The sequence below is a fragment of the Pipistrellus hanaki genome (genome assembly GCF_964339955.1).
Source record: "Pipistrellus hanaki genome assembly, chromosome: 3".
Classification (NCBI taxonomy): Eukaryota; Metazoa; Chordata; class Mammalia; order Chiroptera; family Vespertilionidae; genus Pipistrellus; species Pipistrellus hanaki.
In genome coordinates this window covers 174,625,710-174,649,934 of record NC_140505.1, presented here as the reverse complement: position 1 = coordinate 174,649,934, position 24,225 = coordinate 174,625,710, and the positions used below count along the sequence as shown (strand labels likewise).

The 24,225-nt window shown below is 48.9% G+C and overlaps 1 protein-coding gene across 21 annotated transcripts in view; it reads left to right on the top strand.

Annotated features, from left to right (window-relative positions):
• Positions 1 to 17,596, top strand: part of ANKS1B (ankyrin repeat and sterile alpha motif domain containing 1B) — a 774,190-nt gene extending 756,594 nt beyond the window's left edge. For 16 of the 21 annotated variants that reach the window (XM_084876364.1, XM_084876380.1, XM_084876382.1 and 13 more), the window contains 3 exons: positions 1,053 to 1,190; positions 13,916 to 14,083; positions 15,692 to 17,596. In XM_084876364.1, the coding sequence (XP_084732490.1) occupies positions 1,053 to 1,190; positions 13,916 to 14,083; positions 15,692 to 15,802 (417 nt within the window). In that variant the 3' untranslated portion in view covers positions 15,803 to 17,596. The remainder of the gene's footprint in view (positions 1 to 1,052; positions 1,191 to 13,915; positions 14,084 to 15,691) is intronic. The other 5 variants (XM_084876365.1, XM_084876363.1, XM_084876377.1 and 2 more) reach the window with 1 other exon arrangement.
• The last annotated feature ends 6,629 nt before the right edge of the window (positions 17,597 to 24,225 follow it).

The window sequence follows — 24,225 nt, the reverse complement described above, 5'->3', positions numbered from 1 at the left end:
GGTCAAAAGACAGCACCTTGCCCTAGCCGGTTTGGCTCAATGGACAGAGCGTAAACCTGTGGACTAATGGGTCCCAGGTTCGATTCTGGTCAAGGGCACATGCCCAGGTTGTGGGCTTGATCCCCAGTGGGGAGCATGCAGGAGGCAGCCAATCAATGATTCTCTCATCATTGATATCTCTCTCTCTCTCTCTCTCTCTCTCTCTCTCTCTCTCTCTCTCTCTCTCTCTCTCTCTTTCCCTTTCCCTCCCTCTCTCCCTCCCTCCCTCCTTCCCTCTCCTTTCTTCTCTGAAATAAAAAAAAATATTTTTTGAGAGAGAGACAGATCGCACTTTGATGCTTCTGCCTGCCTGCTGGGACGATGGTGCAGGTCAGCCTCCTTGGGGTAGAGTTCCAGCCTCCTTGGGGCAGACTGTGGCAGGAGGAGGCCGCCCTGCCTATCCACAGGTGCCCGTGGGGAATGGAGACAGGGAAGTGATTAGCAATCGCTCTTTATAAAGAAGTGGCTGCCACCCCGACTGCTTCTGTGTGCAGCACCTGGTGAGCACCGGCTCCAGGATGTGACTATTTTAATTTGTTTTTAATTAAACGAAGACATGCCTTCCAGTCCTGGCATATACCTACCCGTGGAGAGTGTGTTGCATCACTTTGAAGGTTTCTGGTCTAGAACATTCTAGAAAGGGAGAAAGCAGCTGCTTCTCTGTTCAGTTGCCTTGGTTCTAAAATCTGCTGGTTTGTGCCCTGGCTGGTTTGGCTCAGTGGATAGAGCATCAGCCTGCAGACTGAAGGGTCCCGAGTTCAATTCCAGTCAAGGGCACCTTCCTCAGATGCAGGCTCCCAGCCCTGGTCAAGAGCATGGGGGAAACGCCAATCGATGTGTCTCTCTCACATCGGTGTTTCTCTCTGTCTCTCCCTCTTCTTTCTACTCTCTCTAAAATTCAATGGAAAAAATATCCTCAAGTGAGGATTTTAAAAAATAATAATAAAATAAAATAAAATAAAACATGCTGGTTTGCAAAGGAAAGCAACGGTCATTCATGTCTTTTCTTCTAGAACATAATTGCCGAGCATGAAATCCGTAACATCTCCTGTGCCGCCCAAGACCCAGAAGACCTCTCCACATTTGCTTACATCACGAAAGATTTGAAGTCCAATCACCACTACTGTCACGTGTTTACCGCCTTCGATGTGGTAAGTAGCCGCCCTCCAGGGACAGTTTAAACCTTTTCCCAAACGTACCTGGAATGTATTGAAAGCCCAACTTTCCATTAAGCTACTTGGCATGTTTACCAAAAAACAAAGGTATACCTAGTATAAGGTATTGTGCAGACTCCATTTTCTGTAGCACTCCACTTCTACCTGGTATCGAAAATGTCATTGCTCAACTACTAACTTTGCTTTTCAGATTTGACGAACCCCTCTCTTTCTCTGGAATCAAAATATAGAAAGTGTATTCCAGCCCTCTCATTCCTTTCCTGGGCCTGTCGGTTTCTCTGGTGGCTGTTTCTAACTAGTAGGACATAATAGTCTGGGTTTGTTTGGACGAAAAATGAATGTCAGTGCCCCATACAGAGTTTGTGGTTTCCTATTTTGAATAGCAGCCAAATTAGACACCTAAAAAAATAATTGGTGCCTGGCCCATTGGCTTACAATAACTTACAATGGAAGTTAGTCTTACAATGATGTCCTCGTGCTGTTATGCCTCTTAGAGTCCTATTTGTCATTAGGTCTAAAAACTAGCCCACGTATTACAAACTTGGAAAATGAAAGCAATTCTAGAAAACAAGTGTTCCCGTAATACACACACATCTTCAAGATGGTACAAATTGAATGGCATTCTGCATTTGAAGCAGATAAAACAGATATGGCTGTAACCAAGAATTCATGTGTAATCAGGAGAATTCGAAAATGTCACTTTAATTTGACAGCTCTTCTCTGTTCACTGTATTTGAAATATATGTAAAGAATTGCATCAGCCCTATCCCGTTTGGCTCAGTGGATAGTGTCGCCTGCAGAAGGGTCCCGGGTGCGATTCCAGTCAAGGGCATGTGTCCAGGTTGTGGGCTCAATCCTCAGTAGGGGGCATGCTGGAGGCAGCCGCTCAATTATTCTCTCCCATCATTGATGTTTCTACCTCTCCCTTTCTCTCTCCCTTCCTCTCTGATATCAATAAGAATATATTTTTTAATGGTTTCTTACCCCATATGGAAGAATTACATCGATAGTGCAGTATAGCATATTCTTGGGAGTTCAATGTCTTGGATAAGACTTCTTGAAACAGCCTGTTTGAGTTTTGGCAAACATGCATAGACCACAGTGGGTATTTGCAAAACTTACACCATTCTAAGGTATGTCAGACTCATGTCCAGAGCATGGATCATTCTGCATGTGGCTCATTCCTTTCAGTTTTTGAGGCTTGAAAACAGGAAAAAATGTTCATGCGCCATCAGACAACTCCTTCTATTTAAGAGGCCGGGGGAGACTAATATAAACATTACATGTAGTAACAGGAAGGGCCGCAAAGCAAAGCCCTCAAAGGCGGCTCCTAATATCTCTGGTGTGTTTCTTTGCATGGGATCAACCGGGTGATTAAAGTCATTTCAGGAGTAGGTTACTGGTGACATAAGCATATTCTTGTGAAATGCCGTTGTCTCTTTTTTATATATATATTTTATTAATTTTTTACATAGAGGAAGGGAGAGGGATAGAGTTAGAAGCATCAATGAGAGAGAAACATCGATCAGCTGCCTCCTGTACACCCCAACCTGGGGATGTGCCCGCAACCAAGGTACATGCCCTTGACTGGAATCCAATTTCAGTACGCAAGCCAACGCTCTATCCACTGAGCCAAAATGGTCAAGGCCAGTTGTCTCTTTAAGCAGCAAAATTCCATTCTATCCACCTACGTTTTGGTTTGTGTGAAACCCCGTTCCCTGTGGTAGTTGGACTGCTGTCGTGGAAAAAACACGCAGGTCAGAGTTCACACCTTATGCAGCTCCCCACTCCCTGGTCTTAGACAAGCCATGGGACTTTCCTGAGTTGATATCCTTCATATATAAAATGGGTCCAAGGATTTACACCTCACAGGTCTTCATCGGGATAGAACTGAAGGAACATAAGTAGAGTGCCTCATAAATAACAGGTGTTGGAAGTGAGCTCCATCTCTATCTGTCCGCTCTCCTCGTCCGCTGACATTACCATTGACAGACAGCCTGGCCCCTTTTTCTGCTAAGAGGCTTAAGATAGAGTTGCCGGAAGTGTATTTATGGTCCAAAGTTTTCCCATTGCCCTTGTAAAAGAAGTGAAAGAATACGAAGCAATACATAAATAAAATAGCAGTCATAGCAAACATCCACTCTGCAGGCCTCACAATGGCGTATTGCCTCCATTTGTTTTCATTGAATGTCAACGTTAATATTCCGGTTCTTTTTAGGGTGAAGTCCAGCCTTTCCTTGAGTATTGTAGTATGTCTTTCTAAATTAAAAAAATACTTAATTTGCCTTCATAAGAGTATCCAAATATTATTCTACATTTGAACTAAAAATGACACCCATGGACCCTCTGCCCTTTTGAGGTTTTTAGCTATCTATGTCACAACACAAGAAGACTGGGATAAAACATGGGGGGAAAGTAGTTGAGACCAACGTGCTATCCCCAATCCATTTGGAAATCATGTGGAGAAGGCTTTGTCTTCTGTGTCTTCGTCCAGATGTTTGACTTCACTAGTTTAGGATTCCGGTATCAGCTCCAAATGATTTTCATCTCCTACCACAAAGCCACCGTTTCAGGTGAACAGTTTGTCTGACTTCAAAAATAGTAACAAAGGCCACCAGCCTTGACCTGGGCCTTTGAGCGATTCCAAGATGCAACGAGCTTTGCTGGCGCTAAAATAAGCCTCTTTGAGCATGGATTTCGTATCTTTATGTAGGGCAGCTCCATATTCAGTCCAGTTTTGAAGCCTTAAAATTCTTCTGATATGAATCAGTCCCCTGGGCTTCCCAAATGGCAAAGTAGGGAGGGAGGGATGAAGAGAGAAAGGGAGGGAGGAGGTAGAGAAAGAGAGAAGGGAGGAGGAGAAAGAAGGGAAGTGAAGGAAAGGGAAGAAAGAGGCAGGGATGGAGAGAGAGGGAAGCAGGAAAGAAAATATCTTGCGTATACATTTAATCTTTTAGCTGACATGTATGAATACATATACATTTTTTATTGCAGTTGTTGCCACTTTGACCTTATAGATGTTTTATGGGTCACACGATGTTTCTGAGTGTCTGCTACCATCAAGAAAATGTGGTGGCCTCTAGGATGCTTCCAGTTCATGGAGCATTAGATTTGAAATTCAGAGCATTTTCCCACAGAGATCCTGTGACCTGGGAAGGGAGGCCCAAGCCTCTGACCAAAGCCAGCATGTGAGCTGGACATACTTCCCTTGCTCTGGGTCGTGGCCGAGCGACTGTGCTCAGACTCTGGGAAGATGCAGTGTGCCGCTTCCCCGGTACATTAGGCAGCCTCTTGGGGAGAGCACCTGCAGGGGTGGTCACCTGCAGCACACACTCAGGAAGTGTTCTACGTAGTGATCTGAAACCCTGTTCCCATTTCTTAGAATCTGTGCTCCATGCAGCTTGTGGTATTTTCAGCTTTAGACGACCGGTGGATGAAAAGATCAGAGCAGCCGAGACCGGTTTGGCTCAGTGGTAGAGCGTTGGTCTGCGTACTGAAAGGTCCCAGGTTCGATTCCGGTCAAGGGCATGTACATTGGTTGCGGGCACATCCCCGGTAGGGGGTGTGCAGGAGTCAGGCAGCTGGTCGATGTTTCTCTCTCATCAACGTTTCTAGCTCTCTATCCCTCTCTCCTCTTCTCTGTAAAAAATCAATAAAAATATATTTTTAAAAAAAAAAGAAAGAAAGAAAAGAAAAGATCAGAGCAAAGATGGAATTGGGTTCCCAAGGCAAAAAGCCAGTGCCTCCCCACAGCCATGCACCAGGCCTGATTTGCCTTTTAGACCCGCAGCCTTGTGGCAGCTGATTTCTAGTCACATGTCTAACCTGCTGGCCCAGAACAGACCTCATAGAACAAAAGGCTTCCCAGACCCCACCTTCCCGGCAGGGGAAATTTAGGGGAAGAGGGAGCAGTAGGATTGGGTAGAAACAATGAATGTGTTATGAGACTAGACGTTGTGGGGTTCAAAAAGTCTAGTCTCATAGGCAATGCTCTCCGCCTCTCTCATCTCAAACTAGGGAAGGGGTATTCCCTGCTGCTAGGATTACAGGGGGGTGGGTGGCTGAGTATTTCAGATCCCAAGGCTGCAGTGATCATCCTTCAAAGGCCACGATAGGTCAGGGACATATATGTATATATTATGTATATTATGTATATGTAAATGTATATTACTCACTCGAATAGTCCAATTTCTAAGTCATAGAATCGAGGTAGGCAGATCAGGGAGACTTTGATGCATTCTCTGTGGGAGTATTGGGTCTATTTTTAAAAACTGGGAAGGACCTCACTCGTATAAAACAAGCAAGGTTGTTTTTTAAAATTTGTTCGTAGCAAGCATTAAAGCCGTGATTGTTGCTAGACCCTTGCTAATTCTCACTCTCTATAAAGAGTATGTTCGCAGTCTTTCATATGTTAACCATGCTCGTTTTTCCTCTCACTTCCAACTCCCAAACTCGGTCACCTTCAGTGTGCAGCATGTGGTCGGCCAAACACACGGCCAGCCCACCGGTACGTGGAGGTGAGCCAGGCAACACCTGCAAACAGGGCCTGGCTTTGCCTGGAACACAGTACCCAGCCCTCTCTGCCAAAGAATGAGAAGGAGAGGGTACTAAACCCCCAGGTGACAGGTAAAGAACAAGTAAGATGCTTTTGAGCTAGATTCTTCTCACACTTTTAATTATCAAAATGGAAAGGCTTATCCTTATGATTATAACATTATTCGTCTTCATTTGAATAAAGTTCAAAACACTAAGAAGGAAATCCATCCACAGTCTCAGCAGTGGTAACCACTGGTAATGCTTGGATTCATCGTATCTCTGTTTTCCACGCACATGGACAGATGCCACCCAGTTTTGTAGGTATACGTATATTTTTACTTACAGTCTTTTCTCCAGTTTTTTTTTTTTTAAATGATTCAATTTTCATTTTAAAGGGCTGCCCCATGTTCCACTCCGAGGCTCTATGCAGAGTACTTAATCAGACCCCTTTTAATGAAAAAAAATGTTAAACACTATAATGAATGTTGTTGCAAATGAACCCTTGAGCCAAAAAGATTTTCAAACCAGGAGTTTCCAACACAGACCAATCCTAGTGGTGCCCCAGTTAACATAAATTACTTCTCTGGTGGTCAGAGCGTGTCCTAAGGGACAGATTTCCCACAGTCTCTGCTGCGGTTTTTCTTTTTTAATTTTTTTTCTTTATTGATTAAGGACACTGTGGCAGGCTGGCATGGCCATGGCATACTCAGCCCAGGGCACCTTATGTGCCACGCCAGCTTAGCCAGGTTCGGTGACCCTGAGTGGGGATGGCTAAAAGGCTTAGAGAAGACAGACAAGAGATTGAAAGCTGGGTCTTGGTGGGACACTGTTCCATCACGGAGAGACAGTGCTGACACCCACAAGCCATGTCTTTATTTTATAGCAGATGCCACGAGGCAAAGTAAGGGCATGGTCAAGATGTTTACAACATTCTCTAGAGTTTTGATCCTACTCAATTACATGCACCTGATCAAGCATGTTTACTTGCAGCCTAAAGCACTCAGGCACGTGAGGTCACGTGTTCAGACCATAGGTTCAAGCTCAAACTACAGCTGTTGGCTATCATTGTGCTGGGAGGGCTCTGCCCTCCAGACTGGGACTTGCAAGTGGCCACGAGAGGACTGTGCCCTCTCATCAGTCAGAGGCTTGAACCTGTCCAAACACTGTAGCCACTCTCCATAGGACACATATATGTCCTTATCCCCCATTACCCCTCGTCATGCCTCACCCCACAGTTTTCTGTGTCCATTGGTTAGGCTTAGATGCTTGCATACAAGTCCTTTGGTTGCTCTCTCCTCCTTACCCCCACTCTTCCCTACCTTCCCTCTGAGGTTTGATGGTCTGTCTCTGGATGTGTTTTTGTTGTCTGCTGCGATTTTTCCAACCCAACCTCGGTACTTGGGTTCTCAGCGGGAAAGAATTCAGAGCAAGACCCAAACTGTATGTAAGAAAACATTTATTAGGTAAATTACAAAGGTAGAAGAAGCAATGCCTAGAAGAAATGGGCTTCAGAAACAAGTGATGGAAGTAAAAGAAAGGCCCTTGGAGCTTGGTAGTGAGGAAGCTGATGGTAAAGGGCCTGTGGCAGGAGGGGAAGGGAAAGGGAAAGGCCTGGCCGTGGTCCCTGGAGGGAGAGCCCTGGGTCCTCCATCCTAAGGGCTTTAAGGGCGGAGATTTTCAGGGGAGGGAGGTCCCAGGGAAAGCTCTCCATAGAAAGTTCAGCAACTTTCCAGGTGTGTCCTTGCAGAGTGGGGGTCTCCCCTGTATTGATGGGCCGGCACCAGGGCAGGGGGTCACTATTCCATGCAGCTGGTCCTGACCTCAGCCTTGACTGGTTTCGTTGCTTATCTTGGCCTGGCGCTGAAATACTACTTGAGGCCTACATGTTATCTCTAGGAAGGAAAGGTCAGGGGGTCCACACCACATACCCAGCAATTTGCTAGGGGAGGAAAAGTCACCCTGGGGGCAAGGTCCCACCCTACAATGATCTTCCATTGCTAGGCACCCAGCTTGGGCTTTTCACCCTGGTGACCTTCTGTACCTGGCCCATCGTCCTTGCTCTTCTCACATCTGTCCAACTGCCTACAGCAGGTACAGGTACAGCCTGTGACTAGGACGCAGGAGGACAAAGTGGAGGGGAGGAAGAGATCTCTCCGTCTCTCTATAAGCCTCTTTTGCCCCCCATCAGCACGCACCTCCTGGGCCCTCACCGCAGGCCAGGCTGCAGGGACTGAGTCCTAACACAGGGAAGCAGCTCAGCCCACACCCTCTCCTCTGGTCCTGGCTGCCTTAAGGGCCCGAGGCAAACACGAGCATCCCACACAGTCTGCAGTTTGCAAACCAAAAATAAGATTGCATCCCTGGATTATAACCAGAATCTATCCTTAAAGTAGGATTGCTCCTCAGCTTCCTCTGCTGCAGCAATTCTTCATCCACCAATTAAAGTTCTGGTCGGGGGAGGGAAGGTCAGCATTTCTGGAGGCAATTGTCCCCATTAAATCATGACCCCCTGCCTCCACCCTACAGGACACAGTGCTGCCTCATGCAGGGCCCGCGGGGTGAGAATCCCTGTACTGGTGGCTCATGTCGTCACCCCTTTGGCGTTGGCTGCCTTTCCTCTGGTCCTGACTTGAGGCCCAGGCAACTCGCATACCCTAACGCCGTGGTCGGCAAACTCATTAGTCAACAGAGCGGCAAACCGTGGCTTGTGAGCCGCATGTGGCTCGTGAGTTGTGGTTTGCTGACCACTGCCCCACCCCAACCCAGATGCATCCATCTCCCGGAGCTTCTGAGTTTAATGTTTTCAAGTGGTCTTTTTTTTTATTTTATTTCATTTTTTTTACCATTTGCAAAAGTCTTTGAGTCCAAGTGTGGCTCTAAGCTATAGTGGCCAAGAGCAGGGCCTGTCCAGACTCCTGGACTCCGACCCCTGCTTGGCCAGGTGCTGGCTTCATGAAGAGGTCATTTAACCTTTCTAGGCTTAGTTACCCCACAGGCCAACTGGGAGCAATAATAGCCCAAGGCGCAGAGCTGCCGGGATTAAATGAGTCCATGTAGAGCGCAGTAAATAAAGGTTGTCTGGTATTGTCATTGGGTAACTGTTGCCCTGAGTGATTCTCAGAACAATCCAGTGAGGCAGGCACTGCATACGTCATTATCCCCGTTTGAAGATAAGGAAACTGAGGCTCAGTGCATGCTCTCCCCAGTCATCACCCCCCCACACACACCTGTACCAAACACCCCCGTACCAAACACGCACACACCTGGGCCGCCTCCTTTCCTTGGTGGTCCATGTGAGGCAGGAAATACGCAAGGCCAAGTGCCAGAGTAAGTGTGAATCTAGAAAGAGACTCGCTGGAGATGCCATCGCAGGAATTTTCCAATGAGTGAGGAGGGGCAGAGGGAGCTGTGGCCCGCCGAATCTGAGCATTTGAGGGAGGGGAGGTTAGTGAGTTCGCATTTATACCCAAGGGAGGGAGGTAGTAACAAGACATAAGAGGCCCACTGTGCCACCTAAAAGGCCCTGCTCCGGCTCTGTGGCTTGTCGCCTGTGGGAAGGGACCCCTTAGTGTTTGCTGGGCCCTGTGACCAGGAGGGCTGGAGGCGTCAGCCACTTCCCTGCAGCCAGGGCTGGAGCCGAGTCTCAGGATTGGCCTCCTGTGGCCACACACAGTTCACCCCAGCTCTGAGACTGAGGCGCCTCCTCCCGCTGCCTGGACAAGGGTCCCACCAGCCTTCTTCAGGACTGCGTGGTGCTCCAGTGACCTGTGGGTGCTTGCACAGCACCTCAAAAATTGATGGCATAAAACAACACCCTTTCAGAAAATACATATTTGTATGGATTTCAGAGAGCAAGAAGGGGCGGGGGAGAGAAATACCAATGATGAGAGAGGATCCTTGACCAGCTGCCCCTTGCACACCCCCTACTGGGGATCAAGCCCACCACCCAGGCATGTTTCCTGGCCAGGAATGGAACCGTGATCTCCTGATTCATACGTCGGTCGATACTTAGCCAATGAGCCACACTTGCCGGGCTACAACACCCGTTTTATTGTGTTTACAATTCCGTGAGTCAGAAATCTGGGCAGAACACGGCAGTTCTGCTCTGCTCTGCCCGACAGCACCAGGGGCCTCTGCGGGGGTGGCTCAGGTGGTGACAGGTGCTGGGGCAGCTCGACAAGAGACATCTGTCTGAGCCTGAGGTCCTCCCCACGTGGTGTCTCCTGCAGCTCAGTGTCCAGGGTGACTCCTCCCTGGTGTGCTGAGCCTGGGCCAGGATGGCTGCTGTTGCCCCCCAGGCAGCCTCCCAGCGTTGCAATCTCAGGCGTTCAGATCTCTTACCTGCCGCTGATTGCCCTCGGAGCCAGTGTTCCCAGAGACGCAGGTGGAAGCTGCCAGACTCCCTACAAGCTAATCTTAAAGGCCCAGCGCGCCATTCCTGCTGCACTCCGCTAGGTGGGAGTCAGCGAAGCCTATTCAGATTCTAGGAGGTGGAGGAGCAACTGCGCCCTCCCCGTGGGGAATGTGTCAGCCAGCCTGGAGACTAGTGGCCACACAGGGAGGGCTGAGAACACGGGCTCTGAGTCACAAACATCGGTTCACAAACAGTCACAAACAGCTCGGTAGTCTTCTAGCTGTGTGATGTCAGGCAAGTTACTTAACCTCTCTGAGCTTCAATTTTTTATCTATAAAATAAGGATAAGGATATTCTACCACAGATGCTTATGGTAAGACTTAAGTGAGATCCTTGTAGTGCTCTGCACAGCGCCTGACACTGAGTTCTCTCTGCGTAGTAGGTACACTGCATATAGTAACATCTTAGTAGTGTTATTCCTCTGGTCCATCATTCTGCTTTTCCTTCATCCTGCAAGCAGCTGTGAGGTGCCTGCAGTGTGCCAGGCACAGTCTCAGGCTCTGATCTCCCCACAGGGGCAAGGACAGCACGTTTGCAAGCAGAGACCATTTGGGCTTTCAGGTTTTTAATTAGTTCCTGGTGTTAGAAAGCGTTGTCACCAAAACCGGTTTGGCTCAGTGGATAGAGCCTCGATCTTCCGACTGAAAGGTCCCAGGTTTGATTCCAGTCAAGGGCATGTACATTGGTTGCGGGCACATCCCCAGTTGGGGAGTGTGCAGGAGGCAGCTGGTCGATGCTTCTCTCTCATCGATGTTTCTGGCTCTCTATCCCTTTCCCTTCCTCTCTGTAAAAAATCAATAAAATATATATATATATATATATATATATATATATATATATATATATATATATATTTTTTTTTTTTTAAAGTATTTTCAGTGGGCTGGTCAGTGCCAGCAGGACTTGGTGGGCTTGTCACCTATACCTCTCAGATATTTCAACATTATCTTTGGCCTTGTCCCAGGAGAGTCTCCTGCTCTCTTCCCTCTTTAAGGGGTGGGGCTGTTACTGAGGAGAACCAGGAGAAATGAGCCTGCCTCCCCGGGTCGGAGTGTGTCCCAGGTCCCATCTGACCAGCGTGTGTCCGCTCAGGGCCCTGGCGGGTCAGTGGCACAGCACCCAGCCTGCCGCCCGCCGCTCCTTGCACCGCGCACCCCTGGGCCCTCCCTGCCCTCCGGAATCCGTACCTCACACAGGGAGATGAGGAAGTACAGGAAAGGGAACAATGTCCTGTACCGGCACATGATCATCAAGGAAGAACTCTGCAACGCATTCTAAAACAGAGCAGAAAGCAAGACGCCGGGGCCAACGCAGGCCAAGCCAGGAGAGGCCATTTGGCAGGCACCCTCCGCCCCACAGTCAGGCTGGTCGCTGTGTCTTTATTTGAGCAGCTTTCTAACACCAGGAAACTAATTAAACACGGAGGGGCAGAGCTTCTGACCCAGCACTGTCCCATAATAGGCCTGTGAGAAATCGCACTTGCTCAGAGGAGCATCTTGGACTTTGGTGTGAAGACGCCGGAGCTTTAAGGAACGCCCGCTTGGAGGAACTTGTGTTTCCGTTGGTGATAGAGGAGTTCACACTCACTCAGCCCTCCATTCCAGCATCTGAAAGCTGGCGGAGTACAATCCCTGAATCGCCGGCTTTCCCTCAGCCGCTGATCCAGAGCACACACGTCTGCTCCGTACCCCTGACAGCTGGACCTCAACCCTCCCCACGGTAGACGACCCAGTGCAAGAGCCCACGCCTTCCTGCCGAGACTACAGAAGCCAGCAGCCCCAGGCCACCTTTCAGAGCCCCGGCGTGTGGGCAGGGGGAGGGCTCGGCCCTCCTCCACGATCATTTGTGGGCGCCTTACTCATTTCCCAACCTGACTCATCCTGGAAAGCAGGCGGGCTGGGTGTGCATTGCAGGAAGTGCCTGGCTGGCTGGGTGAGGTCCACTGTCTCCAGGAAGCCCACCCCTGTCACGTGGGGCCAGCATTTCCCAACGGGTATCTCCAAGGAGAAGATGTTCTCTGTCAAATGAACTCTCACGCTCAAAGTTCGGGTCTAAGACCGAGCCAGTCTGGCATCGATCGGATATCTGGTCGATCCAGAAACCCACGGCCCTTCCACGTGGCTTCGGAAAGCCATCAGGCATTGCCCACTACGTCTTCATCAAGTGGGATCAGCACCTAACAGTCCTGAGACTCATGGGAACTCAGTTATTCTGTGCGCTCAACTGGGGGGAAATGGGAAGGAGGGGGAGGAAATCGCATAAGCAGAACGCTCTTTCTGTGCTTTTGAAAAACCATGGACAGCCGAAACCGGTTTGGCTCAGTGGATAGAGCACTGGTCTGCGGACTGAAAGGACCCTGGTTCGATTCCAGTCAAGGGCATGTACAATACATTGACTGTGGGCACATCTCCAGTAAGGGTGTGCAGGAGGCAGCTGGTTGATGTTTCTCTCTCATCGACGTTTCTAGTTCTCTGTCCCTCTCCCTTCCTCTCTGTGGAAAATCAATAAAATATTTTTTTTAAAAAAAAAAAAAGAAAAAGAAAACCATGGACAGATGTCCAGGGACATTCATCAGGATGAAAACCTGGGACAGACGGACTGCGCTCTGTGGCCAGGGGACACCTACGTTGAATGGGCCATGACCTCAGGTGGGGGATTGTCCAGACCCTGCCTCTTTGGGGCCCAACAGTGTCCCGCTTTCTCAGGGAGCGAAGGCGGGGAGGAGCTGTTCTCAGAAGGGAAGGCAGAAATCAAAGACTCACCCCGGGGAGAAGAGGAAGGGGAGCTGGAAGTTGCCTGGAGGGAGTGATTGAAGGTTGGAAGGAAAGAGCCTTGGTGTGGAGCTGGGGCCTAACAGAATCTCCTGTCTCTTGCCGATTTGATGATAAAATATGGAGTGGACGCCCCCCCCCCCCCCCTGGGGAGAGCAAATGCCTCGAGAAGTATAATAGATGGATAATTGGCTCTGCTGGCACACCGGCTGCTGGGACTACGAGCCGCCCGCCGGCATGACTAACGCCTCTCCCTCCGCCTAAATTAGATTCTGATTGTGTTTCCGAGATGATCGCTGAATCGCAGATGTTGGAGGTAAAAGAGACCCAAACTTCTGAGGAGCACCTCCCGTGGAGCGCGTGGGGCTGTCGGGGGCACAGCTGGGCACTCTCAGGCATCAGGCCAGAGGAGCCCCTTCCCTTCCTCTGCCTGGGGAGCCCCAGCAGCCACGGGGGCTCCGAATGGAGTGGGCTCGGGGCCCGGGGCTGGGGCGGGGAGCAGTGGGAAGTAGGCTCCTTAGCTGAACTGTAAGCAAGTGCCTACCCAAAACCGCTCCATCAGTGGATAGAGCATCGGTCTGTGGACTGAAAGGTCCCGGGTTCGATTCCGGTCAAGCGTGTATACCTTGGTTGCGGGCGCATCCCTGGTAGGGGTGTGCAGGAGGCAGCTGGTCGATGTTTCTCTCTCATCGATGTTTCTAGCTCTCTGTCCCTCTCCCTTCCTCTCTGTGGAAAATCAATAAAATATATTTAATAAAAATAAAAAAATAAAAACAAGTGCATGGCATCAGGGACTCAATCCTGGTGTAGACCCTAAGCTGGACCCGGAGTGTCCCCTTGTCCACACATGTGCATCCTCACTGCCACAGCCGCTGGAGCAGTTCAAGGTCCCCGCTGGTTCACCCCCACAGGCCCCTCAGCCACTGGACTTCTCCAGTCTGCGGTGCACCATCATAAACGCGTTCTGGTTTCTCTTGCAGAATTTAGCCTACGAGATCATCCTGACGCTGGGACAGGCGTTTGAAGTGGCTTACCAGCTCGCACTGCAGGCCAGGAAAGGGGGCCATTCCTCCACGCTCCCAGAAAGCTTTGAGAACAAGCCCTCCAAGCCCATCCCCAAGCCCCGCGTCAGCATCCGCAAGTCCGTGGTAAGTAGAGTGGATGCGGATGCTGGGAGAGCCTGGACCAGAGGGTGCGGGGCTGCCCCTGGGGAGGGGTGCGGGTTAGACTCAGGGCCTGCCTGTCTTCACCTTGGCCTTGGCCTCCTCCCAGCACGTGGCTGCCATCCTCTCAGCCCAGGTCCTGGAAAGCAGGGGGGGCCATCTGCCTGAACCTGCGGGCTCCCAAGAAAACTCCACCCCCTCTGTCTCCTCGGGCCACCAGGAGGGGCCGGGCCCTCCGCTGTCCTGGAGAATCTTTCCCGAAGGTCCCAGCGTGGGAACAGTGTTCCCTGAGCCTCCAGGAGCCCTCCCACCCAGGAAAGCCTCCGAGAGCCCCTGGCCTGGAGGGAGGCTGGCAGAGGTTCACAGTGAAGGTGACTCTACTCAGAGGAAGCTGGATGCACAGGCTGTGGGCACTCAGAGCTGAGCTGCACCGACTCTTGAGTTTGGGGTTTGGGGAAGTCTAGATGGCTGGCCCCTGGTTTCCTCCCCCTCGTCCTCTGCCTTCCTCCAGGAATCCCTCCCCCCCCCCCCCCCCCCCCGCCTCCCAGAAGCTCTGCAGACACCCTGTCTGACAGACCTGCAGGCCTTCAGAGCGTCTGTCTCGTAGCAGCTGGAATGTTCCAACTGGCTTCTGCTCCGTATGGCCTCCTAGAAACCCCACACGGGCCACATCCCCTTCCCTCGGGGGCTTTGTCCATGCTGTTCCCGCTCCCCTGCCTTGTCCAGACCTACTCAGAGCTTTCCTTCGGCTCTCCTTTTACACGTCGTCTCACTCTTTTCACGCTCCTCCTGTTCAGCAAGTACGTATGACGTGCCTTCTGTTAACTGGGCTGCCGGGAGCGTTTCTAAGTAGTGAGCAGAACAGGCCAAACCCCGTCTTCATGACAAATAAGCAGAGGCGACAGGATGTGTGTGGCGAAGGCTTACACAGAACAGTAAGAGGAGAGCCAGCAAGCTGGGGCACCGTTTGGGACGGGCCCACGGTGAGGAGGGGATGTTCAAGCCGCCCCCTGAATGCCGTTAGGACATAAGGCAGGCAGGGGTCTGGAGAGCATCCCTCAGAGCAGACGGGACAGCCAGAGCAGCGGAGGCCCCTGGCCAGGGCTCAGTGCATAGGGGCCGGTGTGGCTGGAGCCAAGCAGGTCGGGCCGCCTGCAGGTCACCTTGAGGACTTGGGGTTTATTCTGGGATGGAAACCATCAGAGGCTTGAGAATCAGGGAGTGGCATCACCGCCTCCTGGGAGCCCCCCTGGCTCTCCGACTTGGTGTCCGTGGCTTTCCTGCGGGCCCACAGAGCACCCTTCCCCCTCCCACCTCACCCCCCACTGAGGGTTGCCCTGTCTGCTCCCCAACCCTGTGCCTTCAGGAACAAGGCCCGCATCTCACTCCCCATCCCTTCTCCAGTGCCTTGCACTCGGTCCACATGCAGTAAATGTGGTCGAAAGAGCAAATACATGATGCTCTCAGACAGCAGCCCTGAAGTCCTGGAGGGGGGTTGGGAGGGGGCGGTGCTGGCCTCTGAGTAGCGGTAGGTTGCACGCCCGCACCCGGCACAGGTACCGCATAACAGGCATCAGCCTCTCTCTCTCAAAGCAGATCGACCCCTCTGAGCAAAAGACTCTGGCCAACCTGCCGTGGATCGTGGAGCCGGGACAAGAAGCCAAGCGGGGCATTAATACCAAGTATGAGACCACGATCTTCTGATACCCACCGTCCTCCCGCCCTCGCGGTGCCTTGCACGCCGAGCAGCCCGGAGCAGGCTTCCCTTCCCGCCTCCGCCCCCACCCAGCCCGGGAGGAAGACTGCTCGGCTTGTGTGGCCTTGTCACAGGCGAAAGGCCGCCGGCCATTCCTGGGGACGTTCTTCCCGCACCAGGGACAGAAAGCGCAGCCGAAACCCTGAGAGGCACGAGCTGAGATTTTTTTTTTGCGGGCTCCCGACTCCCCTCCCGGTCACCACCCGAGGTATTTCTAATGACTTGGCCCCCACACTTGCTTGGCTGTCGGGCGAATAAACATCTTTAAAAAAAAAATTTTTTTTTTAAAGTGCAGGGGATCTCTAATACTGCCTAAAAGTATAAACATCTCGGGCTTTTCCCTGTCCGCAGTTTTAAAGGTAGAATCGGAACAGAACAGCCCCCACAGAGCATCTGTAGAGTTCTATCACTGAGCATCCTTTCATGCCACAAAAACCACCCTCCATAGTGGCCAGGACACCCTGCCTCCCAATTTCTATATTTTGTGGGTTTTTTATGTCATCAACTGTGTCGGCTAAAGAAAACCTTCACATCTACAGACTGATTCAAAATTTACGAATGATTTAAAGCAGAGAAATTTATGATGCACAGGAAAAATGTGTCTTGTATTCAATATTTTTACTAAAAAAGATGTTTCGTTCATGCACTGATAAGCAAACGAGTTCGCTGTGAGGGATGTTTCCGGCTTCATTTCAAGTAACTAAATTTCTACTGCTGACGCCCAAGAGGGCAGGCTGAGCATGGGAAGGCCCTGGCGACCCTCCCCAGGGCAGGAGATTCGGGCAAGCAGACGGGAGTCCCCCGCAAAGTGCTGACTCAGCCATAAGCCTGCAGAGATTGTTTTTCTAAATCTTCACAGTGTTTTAAAGAACATGTTAAAAAAAAAAAAAAAATCTAGGGCTCCTGCTGTCAAGATTTCTGTCATGGGAAACCTGTTTGAGAAAGGTGTTAATAAAATTCTATTGCAAAAATTTGTTTTCTAGAAAAAATAAATACAAAAAAAAAAAAAGAAGAGATTCCAAAGTAATAAACTCTTTTCTTGAAACAGAAAAAAAATAAATAATGTTTGCTTACTATTTGATTAAATGAAATTTACTTACATTTCATTAAGCTATTTTACTTTTTTTAATGTCTCTGTGGAGTATTTGTATGATAAATACCATAATGTATATTTATGTAGAATCAAATTATATACAGTACCAATATCATTATAGAAAAAAAAATAACGTTTTAATGTATATTGTTCTAACTGATCATATTGTGAATCATTTTGAAGTTCATTATAGAGATATTGATAAATTGTGGGACTGTCTTAATGTTGCTTTTTTTTTTTTTTTTTTTAATTAACCAATATGATTTTAAACCTGAGGATATCAGTTCCATTCATCAGTTGGTGAGTTTTTGGAAGATAACTACATTTTATTTCAAACTGACAAATGTATATGGTTTCAGTTCAGTGTGGAAGAATTTTAATACAATATTAAATTACTTGAACTGAACAGTTCCTTGTACATATTTTGCCTAATCACTGTCGATATGTATGTAGAAAATGGAAAGTAAAAATAACATATCTATATGGTACCAAAAGGAAAACTGTATAGGAGCAAAGTGATTAGTAGCTTTGCCGAAACAGAAACATACATGTAAATATGCTTGGGCTTCCAGTTATAAATTTTGTAATTTTTGTCATTATTTATATCCTATAAAAAAGCACACAGAATAAAGAGGAGATTGTACAGCCACCGGCGCCTGGCGTCGTTCTGTGAGCGCTTCCCGCTTCCGTTTAGGAAGGGGACCGAAGGGCCAGCCCTCTCAGCGTGCATAGCCAAAGGGATCTTGACACTGGCGAAATAATTGCAAAAATCTGCTCATCTCCGAGTTCAACCCGTCTGAAAAGACACAGTGGCCTTCACAGCTTGAATTTCAGCCAAAAAGCCCCCATTGCCTTTGTTGAAATATTAAAGTGGGCTGTGAGGAGCAATTGCCAAAACAGGAATTTCTAAAAAAAAAAAAAAAAAAAAGAGAGAAAGTGACCTCGAACTGGGTCACTTTTATAGGATCACATAGATGGCAGGTTGGGTAAAGCATCTGCGTGTTTGTCTTGGCTCAGGCTGCCATCATGAAATACCATAGTCTGATGGGCTGAACCAACACATTTAATTTCTTACAATTCGGAAGGCTGGAAAGTCCAATTCAAGTCCAAGTCCGCACAGTGGTTTTCATAGAAGGCACTTGATCTTGGCTTGTAGGCAGCTGCCATCATGCCGTTTGCTCACATGACCTGTTTGTGTGTGAACCCAGGTGGGGAGTAGCAAGCTTGATGGCATCTCTTCTTACAAGGGCACTAATGCCATCCTGAGGGCCCCACCCTTATGACCCCATCTAACCCTAATTATTTTCCAAAGGCCCATCTTCAAATACCATCACATTGGAGGATTGGGGCTTCAACATGTGAATTTTGAGGGGAAACCAACATTCCATAGCAACATTCATCAATCTTTTCCTTTTTTTGTAAAATGCATGTGCCAGATGTGAATTGGGAAGTAGTAGGGCCATGTTAGAGACACACTAGGAGGATCGATGATTCGCATTCCATACCCTGTGGCTTTCAGATCTCTCCACTGCTGGATTCAAGTCTGTTACTTTGCAAAATACATGCCAAAGCAGTCTTGGGGCACTACCAGCCTGACATGAAGAGGCCCAGGACTTTGAATCCCAAAGAGTAAAACCATCCTGTGTTGGGGTGCCACTCACAGAGGCAAAAGGGCAGGTTTCCTGAAGGAAGGTTCGGGCTGGAAATTTAGACGGTAATGCTTCAACTGGGCTACTTTGGCCCTTTATCTTTGCTAACCAAAGGCCAGTACTGTTTTTATTTGTTGTCTCCATGGATCAAATGCTTATTTGCATCAGTTATGGCCCCAGCACAAAGCAGAAGGCACACGCCAATTAGGGTCACTTAGGAGTTTAATAAATAAAATACGTACATAGGTGTTGACAGCCTGTAGGGTAACAGAGTGGGTAGAGCAGTGTCCAGGGGCTGGTGATGGCCTGAGAGGGAATGGGAGAAGAGGGGCTGCATACCATTTGAGGAGCGTGACCTGGTGCAGGGCCCTCAGCAAGAGAGCCGGGGATTAAAATACTCTAATCTCAGCCCTGGCCAGTGTGGCTCAGTTGGTTGAGTGTTGTCCTGTGTACTGAAAGGTTACTGGTTCAATTCCCTGTCAGGGCACCTTCCTGGGTTTCGGGTTCCATCCCTGGACTGGGTGCGTATGGAAGGCAATCAATGTATGTTTTTCACATTGATGTTTCTCTCTCTTTCTCTAAGTGAGTGAGGAGATATATAGATATATCTGACTGAGTTGGCTCAGTGGATAGAACATTGGCCTGTAGACTGAAGGGTCCCAGGTTTGATTCTGGTCAAGAGCACATGCCTGGGTTACGGGTTCAATCTCCAGTTGCAGGTGTGCAGGAGGCAGCCAATCAATGATTCTCTCTCTCCCTCTCCGTTCCTCTCTGAAATCAATAAAAATATATGTGTATCCTGATCTCTCTCTCTACCTCCCATTCTACATTATCTAAACCCACGGGTGCCAGCGGGCAGAGGCCCACTGGGTACGGTCTACACAGGGCAGCCTTGAGCCACCAATCAGGCCCGGGAACAGGGAGGAGTGGATCTGAGTGGCAGAGAGCAAGCCCCCCCCCCTCACCCCACCCCCACCCCGTGTATTAAAGAAGAGATTTGAGCTAATTGTCTTGAAGGGGAAATCTGACACGTTGGCAATTGCCATGTCCATGGGCGTGGGGATCCTTGAATGCTATGATTATTCCAAAAAGGACTTCAATTCAATCACTCCATTAATTTTTTCTTCTTAAATTACATTCTGTGACAAATTTGGGTAAATGAACCCAGTGAAAATGATTTCTGGTTAGTTCATTAATAAGTCATGGAAGTGATTTTTCTCAAGACACCACCAGATTTTTGTTGAAAAATCTGGTGGTGTCTTGGGACAGGCTTAGATAAAGAACACCTGGCCAAATCCCCCAAAATCAATACAAATTCACATTTGGACCAAATAACATTGCGTCTAAGCCATTTCTGAAAAGAAATGAAAATCTGATAAGTGGGTGAGCCTCCAGAGTCCTCGCTTCTTCACTGAATTGGAATATAATGACCGTGCTCAGAAGGCTATATGGAATAAAGCCTTTTTTTAAAAAACATTGCTTTTCAGTTCTTTTTTTACACAAGCTCTTCACTGAGTATGTTTCTTGTGAAAATTAAGCGATCTGTTATAACACATTTTTTAAATTAAATCTTTGTTGTTGTATTAATATGTCCCCTTTCCCCCCCCCCCCATTGACTCCTTCTAGCCTGCCCCTGCTTTCCCCCCACCCAGGCCTTCACCACCTTATTGTCTGTGTCCATGGGTTATGCATATATACATACGAGGTCTTTGATTTCTTCCCACTACCCTCCCCCGACTCCCCTCTGAGATTCCGCAGTCTTTCTATGCTTCTATGTCTCTGGATCTATTTTGTTCATTAGTTCATTTTGTTCGTTAGATTCCACATATGAGTGAGATCATGTGATACTTGTCTTTCTTTGACTAGCTTATTTCGCTTAGCATAATACTCTCCAGGTCCCTCCATGGTGTCTCAAAGTATACCACATTTTGTTAAAATAAGATTGGATAGGCTCCCAGCCCAGGCCAGCAGAGGCGCTGCACCACAGTGCTCCATCAGGTACCCTCTCCGCTGGGAGGGTACCATTTACTGCCTCTGGAGCAAACATGTGAACCCAGGCATCGGCCTGCCCCGGTGACAGAGTCCTGTTTCCCACAGAAACCAGCTCCGAAGAGCCCTGTCGAATAACGACCATCATGTGCACTGTGAGCTCCCCTTGGTACCCGCAAATCAGAACTTTCTTTTTTGTTGTTGTTAATCCTCACCCGAGGAAATTTTTCCCATTGATTTTTAAAGAGAGTGGAAGGGCGGGGGAGGGGAGGGGGAGGAAGGAGGGAGAAAGAGAGTGTCATTGATATAAGACAGAAACATCAATTAGTTGTCTCCTGCATGTGCCCCGGGATGGAACCTGCAATCCAGGTGTGTGCACTTGACCGGGGAGCAAACCCGTGACCCTTCTTTGCTAGGGCCAATGCTCTAACCACTTAGCAACACCAGCCAGGGCAACCAGAACTTACTTATGTCGGTGGGATTAATCCTAAGACTTTGGTGCTGACACCAGTTCTACTAACTGTTTCCTGTTTCCTTCTCAAGCCAATGTACTCACTCAAAACTCACTCTGAGCTCAGGGTGGCGCCACTGTACTGAGGGTTATGAAGGCAGAGCCAATCATTCCCACCCAACAGACCGCACTCCGTGTGTAACTCCTAACAAATCACAGCTACTAATTCCCACCAACACAGTGTGTGCTTTCCTCTCCAAAACCCCAGAGACCAATGCAGAAAAAGCTGCACAGGCATTCCAAGAGTAATGACCAGCGATGCAAAGACTTACACACACATCAGACTGAAATGAAGATTCTCTAGGGGTGTCACCCAGCTGAAGGTGGCAGCTGAGGGATTTTTTTGTGTTTTTTTTTTTTTTTTTTTTTTTTCAGAGAGAGTAAGGAAGAGGAAGAGAAACATTAATGACAGGAGAGAATCATTGATTGGCTGCCTCCTGCACTTCCTAGTACGAGCCTGCAACCCGCACACATACTCTGGGAATCGAACTGTGACCTCCTGATTCATAGGTCGATGCTCAACCACTGATCCACGCCGGCTGGGCAAGCAGCTGAGGCTGACCCATTGCTTGGCTCAGGTGGCCGAGGAGCAGGCGAGTCGCACACCAGGCTCCATGAGCACGGTGGAGCGAACATGCACCTTCCAAGACTTGCTATTTAGGAGACCCCAGTCATCTCAGCGCCACAGGGAGAGTGAGCGGGTGAGAGCTGGGCAGGGCAGTCCCATCCGTGGCCTACATCAAGCACCCCTACAGCTGCTCCTGCTGCTCCCTTCTTACTGCCTCTCATCAATAAGACACGGGAGGAGGGAAGCCAAGACGGCTCCACGTAAGAACATCAGCTGATTTCTGACATTGGAGAAGCTGGTTTCTCGCCACATCTCAAACCCGCATGCTCAGTTTTCCGAGACAAAATAAAAAACAACACAAAAAAAACTTAATGTGGCCGAAACCAGTTTGGCTCAGTGGATAGAGCGTCGGCCTGTGGACTGAAAGGTCCCAGGTTCGATTCCGGTCAAGGTCATGTACCTTGGTTGCGGGCACATCCCCAGTGGGGGGGGAAGGGGGGGGAGGGGAGGGGCAGGAGGCAGCTGATGGATGTTTCTCTCTCTCATCGATGTTTCTAACTCTCTATCTCTCTCTCTTCCTCTCTGTAAAAAATCAATAAAATATATATTTTTAAAAAAAACCTAATGTGCCAGGAGATGACTCGGGGAGACCGGGAAAGAAGGCAGGCACAGGAAATTCAGCAATCCCATGTCAGCAGGCCATTTCTGGGGAGCTGGTCTGCGGAAGGGGTGAGATGGTAAACTCCAGGGCCACAGAGGTAACAGGAGTGGAGGGAGGGCTATGGTGACCCATCTCAGGGGGCAGAGGCTCCTCAGTTCCTGCTGGTTCTTGCCAGGCAGAAAGGAAGGCTCTGGGTCAAAAGACTGTCTGATAAATCGAGATTCTTACACGAAATCGCCAGATTTTCAAATGCTGGCAACAAATGCAGAGTTTTAAAAACTCATCTGTGGGCTGGGCGTGGTCCATGTATCACTTGTGTGAGATTTTCTGAGAAACCCATCCAGTTTCAACGGACTCGGGGCCGGATGTCCAGTTACTTCTCAGAAGAGGAACAGTGTGTCTGGATGGGGGAAGAGGGTGGAGGAGAGAGGGCTGCAGGCTCACTGACATTTGCTGAACTGGTCTTATACACCACATTCGTTTACGGGAGTACCAGGAACTACACATCAGAATTAATGGTCTCTTAAAAAGGGAGAGGCTTTTTTCTAATGTAACAGCAACTTCAGAGATGGTACAGGGCTGGAATGGTAGCTCCAGGGCTTCAGAATTCCAAGTTCCTTCAATATTTCCACTATGCCGTCCATCACGTGTAGCATCCAGCTGCAAGGGGACCTCATGAATACAGAATGGCTGCCGGAGCATCATTGCTGGCAGGAAAAAGGATGGTAAGAACCAAAGGGCTCCTGCCTCCCGAACAAAACAAAACGTATTTCCTGGAAGCTTCACCACGAACTTCCACTTCCAGCTCACTGGCCAATCCTAGACAGGAGGTAAAAATTAAATGTGTGAAAGCTCAGCCGTGGTAGCTCAATGGTTGAGCATCGACCTATGAACCAGGAGTTCGTAGTTCAATTCCGGGTCAGGGCACATGCCCAGGTTTTGGCCTCAATCCCAAGTAGGAGGCATGCCGAAGCCAATCAATGATTCTCTTCATTGACGTTACTATCTTGCGCTCTCCCTCTTCCTTCCTCTCTGAAATTAATAAAAACCATTAAAAAAAATTTAAATGAGTGAAAGCGTCCAGTACAGGACCTGACACATAAAAGCCTGTAAAAAAGTACTAGCTCCCCCTTCCTTCCTCCTAAAAATGATATATTATCTCAGAAAGTTACTTGACAGAATGGGGCATGTCGACATAAGAAACGTCCAAACCTGTAGAGAATTTTCCTCTTAGTTTCTTTGAGCCTCCCTGACAACATATGCTGGGGAGCAAGGCCTCAAATGCTCTGGAGAATAACAATCTTGCAGCTTGCCTTTGAAACTAAGGAGGGAACATAAGGAAGAGTACATGAGAGTGGGAGAAAGCAAAATGGGGACTGGATTACAGCATCGTTAAGATTATGTGTTCGCAGAAACCGGTTTGGCTCAGTGGATAGAGCGTCAGTTCGATTCCGGTCAAGGGCATGTACATTGGTTGCGGGGTGTGCAAGAGGCAGCTGGTTGATGTTTCTCTCTCATCGATGTTTCTAGCTCTCTATCCTTCTCCCTTCCTCTCTGTAAAAAATAAATACATTTTTTAAAAAATAAAGATTATGTGCTCTCTTGAAACCTAGGTGCACAGAAGCAATGGAGAGGGCTTGCTTACAGCAAAAATAAACCTTTTGCTAAAAAGCTAGCTGCCTGGGGCATGGCTGCCCACCAGACCTGCCCAGGGAGGAATTTATAATCAGATCACCCTGTGAGGTTACTTTCCCTAGAACTTTTTTTCATCCACGGGCAAATAAACCCAAGGTGAAGGGTTGAGAACCCCTGCTAGCTGAAGATGAATCCAACATGAGAACGAGGTCTCCAATGCATTCTCCAGCTAACCCCGACACAGGAGTCCATGGCCCAAAAGGAC